This window comes from Poecilia latipinna, unplaced genomic scaffold, assembly GCF_001443285.1.
Source record: "Poecilia latipinna isolate Pla-1442-1.1 unplaced genomic scaffold, P_latipinna-1.0 Scaffold566, whole genome shotgun sequence".
NCBI classification, from domain to species: domain Eukaryota; kingdom Metazoa; phylum Chordata; class Actinopteri; order Cyprinodontiformes; family Poeciliidae; genus Poecilia; species Poecilia latipinna.
This window is the reverse complement of record NW_015113182.1, coordinates 263,966-268,219: the sequence shown is the minus strand read 5'-3', so window position 1 is coordinate 268,219 and position 4,254 is coordinate 263,966. Positions and strand designations below refer to the sequence as shown.

General features: G+C 40.2%; 1 protein-coding gene across 1 annotated transcript in view; it reads left to right on the top strand.

Moving 5' to 3' along the window:
• LOC106953162 (sperm-associated antigen 1) overlaps positions 1–4,254 on the top strand; it is a 25,749-nt gene that overhangs the window by 9,390 nt on the left and 12,105 nt on the right. Inside the window, 1 exon segment of the mRNA XM_015041737.1 lies at positions 454–894. Within this exon segment, the coding sequence (XP_014897223.1) occupies positions 454–894 (441 nt within the window).

Here is a 4,254-nt window from a genome sequence, read left to right as displayed (position 1 = left end):
AGCAATTTTTCCGACAAAAAAAAATTGGTAGCGGCCAAAATCTAAATTGGTGCATCCCTAGAACCTGGTAAAGATCAAAACTTTATGTCTTCTTATGTAGAACGCAGACCTGGACGAGGGAACATTTTGTTTTTCTTATGTACACACAGAACATCTGAGTGGGCTCTAATAATAGCACGTAATAAGTGCTGTGGATAGAGGAAATTCCTCTTGTCCCTCAGGGTTATGCGATATATAATATCTGGATGTGAGTTAATTCCCTCCCCCATAAACAGCTTTTGTCATTGACTGCTCGCAGTTGGTGTTTCCTGGAACTCCCCGTTTGAGGTGTAGCATGTGTCAACCCTTCCCCCTCTGCCCTGACGTAACCGCTGACTCTTTCCTGTGGGTGTCTCTCTCTCTCTCGCTCTCACTCTCTCTCTCTCTACCTCTCTCCCTCTGTGTAACTTCTAGCTTGTCCGGTTCAACCCAGCCAGCCTGTGGGAGGGGAGGAGAGCTCTGCTGCTCCTGCCGAAAGGGGAGACATGGGAAACGCTCAAAAAAAGCCCCACAGTAGAGGGGACGGGGGTCCGCACACTGACACCAGCAACTCGCATCATGGACCCTGGAGGGGCAAAGGGGGCACCTCGGATAAGTACAAAGTCCCAGAGGAGTCAAAGGAGAAGGTGGCCAACGGATCAAGCAAGAGGGGATCGACCGCTTCAGCGCAGGGCGATAAGGGGACTACAGGTGGGGAAAAAGCAAAGGAAACTGTCAATCTGGACACCCCCTGCGGAGCCCTCCCCCCACACCTTTCTCGGCTAAAGAATGAAGGGAACCTGCTGTTTAAAAACGGACAGTTTGCTGATGCTTTGGAGAAATACTCACAAGCCATCCAGGGCTACACAGATTCAGGTGAGTCCTCGCTGTTGACATTGTCAGACTCTAAGGCACCAGGTAAGTCTGGAAGTGTCTTGAGAAGTAAACTTTACGGATCAAAGCGGCCACAGCAGGGCAATAGACAGGTACTGACAAGAAACTAGTGAGTCAGAATCTAACCAACTAGTGTTTCCTCACCAGCACACCCGTGCCTAGAGCCGGCTGAGCAGATCTCTGCGTGTTTTAATTATCAGTAGCTGTGAGACTTTGGCTGACCGCTCTAGTTGCATATCAAAGGTCATAAGCTGTCAGCCATTACTGCGCTTCTGTTTTGATCTCTAGAATCTTCTGAATTACATTATTTGACTGGGAAAGGTCAGTTTCAGTTTGTCCGAAGTGAGTCAGCTCACAGAGCAGTGGCCACTGCAGCCTAAGAACTGTCCTGAAACAGCCATGACATGATCTGGCGGTGCGTTTAATGACTCTGTGTCCTGAACACTGCGTCACAGTTAGGCTGCTGTGGAGTGGAGGGACAGCGTTTCTGTTTTAGCCTGGGCTAAGCCTCTCAGCTTTGCTCTGTCCAAGTCACATGACCACTAACCACTCACTGTGAAATAGAACGAGTTGGACTAGAGCTGTATTTTTTTTTACAGGAAGTGAAAGCCTGAACAGTCAATGGAGAGAGAGAGAGCTTGTGATTTCTGTGCATGTGTAGGCTTCTATAGGGAGCCCCACAGTTGTACACAGAATATGATAATAAGTGCAATAAACATTTCATATGAGTGTGTCAGAACATAAATATGTCTCATAATGTAAACAGTCTCTACTGTTACATTAGCAGAAAGCGTTTGCTGAGACGTCGCCTCTGCCATGCTGCGTCGTTATCTGTAATCTGATTTGATTTGAAGAGCTGGCATGCTAAGCTGCTGCTATTTAGTGCAACAGAAGCATGTTGCTCCGGCCATAACACTCAGACTCATTTCCGTAACTCTGTGACACAAATGTAAACCAAAACGATAAAAATAGGAAATGTAGCACATGTTGGCTGGTTAATAGAGGCCTACACGTGGTTTAATAATGAGCATCACCTCGATCAGTGGAGAACCAAGAGAGAAATGTTGCCGTGTTAGTGAAGCATTGACATGGTCATCATGGGGATAAATGGCATGGTATGTTTTTTTATACTTAACTTTAAAATTGTTTTTCTTTCTTTTAACAGTGTTATAAGAACGTTAAGCCAAATAATGTTTGTGAATTTTAGAACACATGGTCAGATTATGAATATAGGCTCACAAACTTCCACTGATATTTGGTTAAATTAACTTTAGAAGGTTGTAGACAGAGTTGGGTAGTAACTAGTCACATTTACATGAGTAACATGTTGGACAAAATGTACTTTTACAAGGAGTTCTTTTACTACGCTGTACTTTTTACTTTGTTGAGCTGCCAGTACTTTTATTTTTGAAGTATCGCTCCTCTTCCTTGAATGAAATTCACACCTGCAGTTTTTGTTATAGTTTTGTAAGTTTTATATAGAAAGAAATTGATTTAGAGAAAAACTGCTTTTGCCTGATTTTGCTATTTTGTAATTTTGTTGTATATATGAGTTATTGTCATTTTTGACCATTAAATATAAACATTTCCACATTACTTTATATTTTGGTTTTCCTGATGAGGTAATTTTTAGCCATTAAATGATTGACTATCTGGTCTACTCAGTACTTAAGTGGCACTTTTACCAAAGACCTTCCACATTGATTCTTAATAACTCTGGCTAAAAACAGGTGCAGGTTTTAGCAGTTATTTTAGATATTTTATGGAATAATTGCACTCATTTTCAAAAGTTTATTTATAAAAAACCTAAAACTAGTTTTCTGGGTAGTTCAGTTTGTAGAGCATGTGCACCATGTCCAAAGACTTTGACTAGGTGTTTGTCCTGGTTTCAATTCCTGATCTCGAGCCATTTGCTGCATGTCTTTCCCCTCTCTGCTTTACCCTTTCCAAAACCAGTTTGAATCTGTCTTTGGGATCACTGTCCCAGTGACAGTGATCCCAAATTGTCTTTGGATCCAATTTAAAACACCAAATTGTATCAATTTTCCAGCCACCTAGCCCAAACTGTCCCCCTCAGATGAAAGGAAATGGATTACAATATCCAAGAACAGCACAGGAGGGAAGAAGGCTCAAAGTGAACACTTCTACTATTAAGGCAGTTTTAAATCAACATGTATTGTAAAGACACAGTTCCACTGGCTGATTTTTTTCATTTATAACAAGACATTTTCCCCATGTTATAAGTGAAATAATTTGCCAGTGGAACTAGTGCTTTTTCATCAATATTAAGTAATGATCAACTTAAAACAAGTTCCTGTAGTTTGCTCAAAAGTTACCTGCATGTCAGTTCTGTCTTATTTCAAGTGTATTAAGATATTTGCACTAGAAACTAGACCAAAATATGTAGTGAGATTCTGTGTTTTTCCAATGCAGAGGTGAGTAGATTACCAAAACATGTACTCAGGTAAACATAGAACTACTCTGGGGTGCTGTGGTGGCCCAGGGGTTAAGCACAACCTACATATGGAAGCCTTAGTCCTCAACGCAGCTGTCACAGGTTCAATTCCCAGCTTCGTGACCTTTGCTGCATGTCTTCCCCCTTCTCTCATAACCCACTTTCCTGTCAATTCACTATCAAATAAAGATCACTAGAGCCAATAAACCTAGAGGGAAAAAACAACATAGAGCTACTCAAGTAAAGGTAACTAAGAAATAAAGTACAATATTTTATTTAAAAAAAAGGGTTGGCAAGTACTGAGTAACTGACCATCTTAATATTTTTAAATTATGTAGTCAGAAAGATAAAAATATATGTTTTTGTGCAAAATTTTAGAATTCTAAAGACTGAAATGAAAAAACAAAGAATTCAAATAAGTGGCATAATAATACATGTAGACAGAAGGAATCCTTTTTATTTCCATATAAAACGTATGTCACCAATACTACAGTAGGTCATATAAATTTAAAGTATGGTAGAGTTCTTTCAGGGACAATATGTGTTCTTTGTGGTTTCTTTTTAATCGTCAAATGGCACAACAGGTACAGCAGGTAGAAAATAGTATTACAGCAACAAAGTTTGTGTATGAACAAGAAGTCTCACTTCAACATTAATTGCAGGTGTGTGTTTGTATCTCATGCAGTTTGGGTTAAAAACCGTTTTTTTCTTCTTTCAGCAAAGTAAGTCACAGTAGGTAGAGTGTCCAGACATTTTACTGGACTAAGAGCAGCGATACTTGATTATAACATAACTCAAGTAAAAGTAAAAAGTACAGTGCAGTAAAACTACTCTTAGAAGTATTTCTTTACAAAAGGTTACTTGACTAAATGGTGGTGGTAGCATGA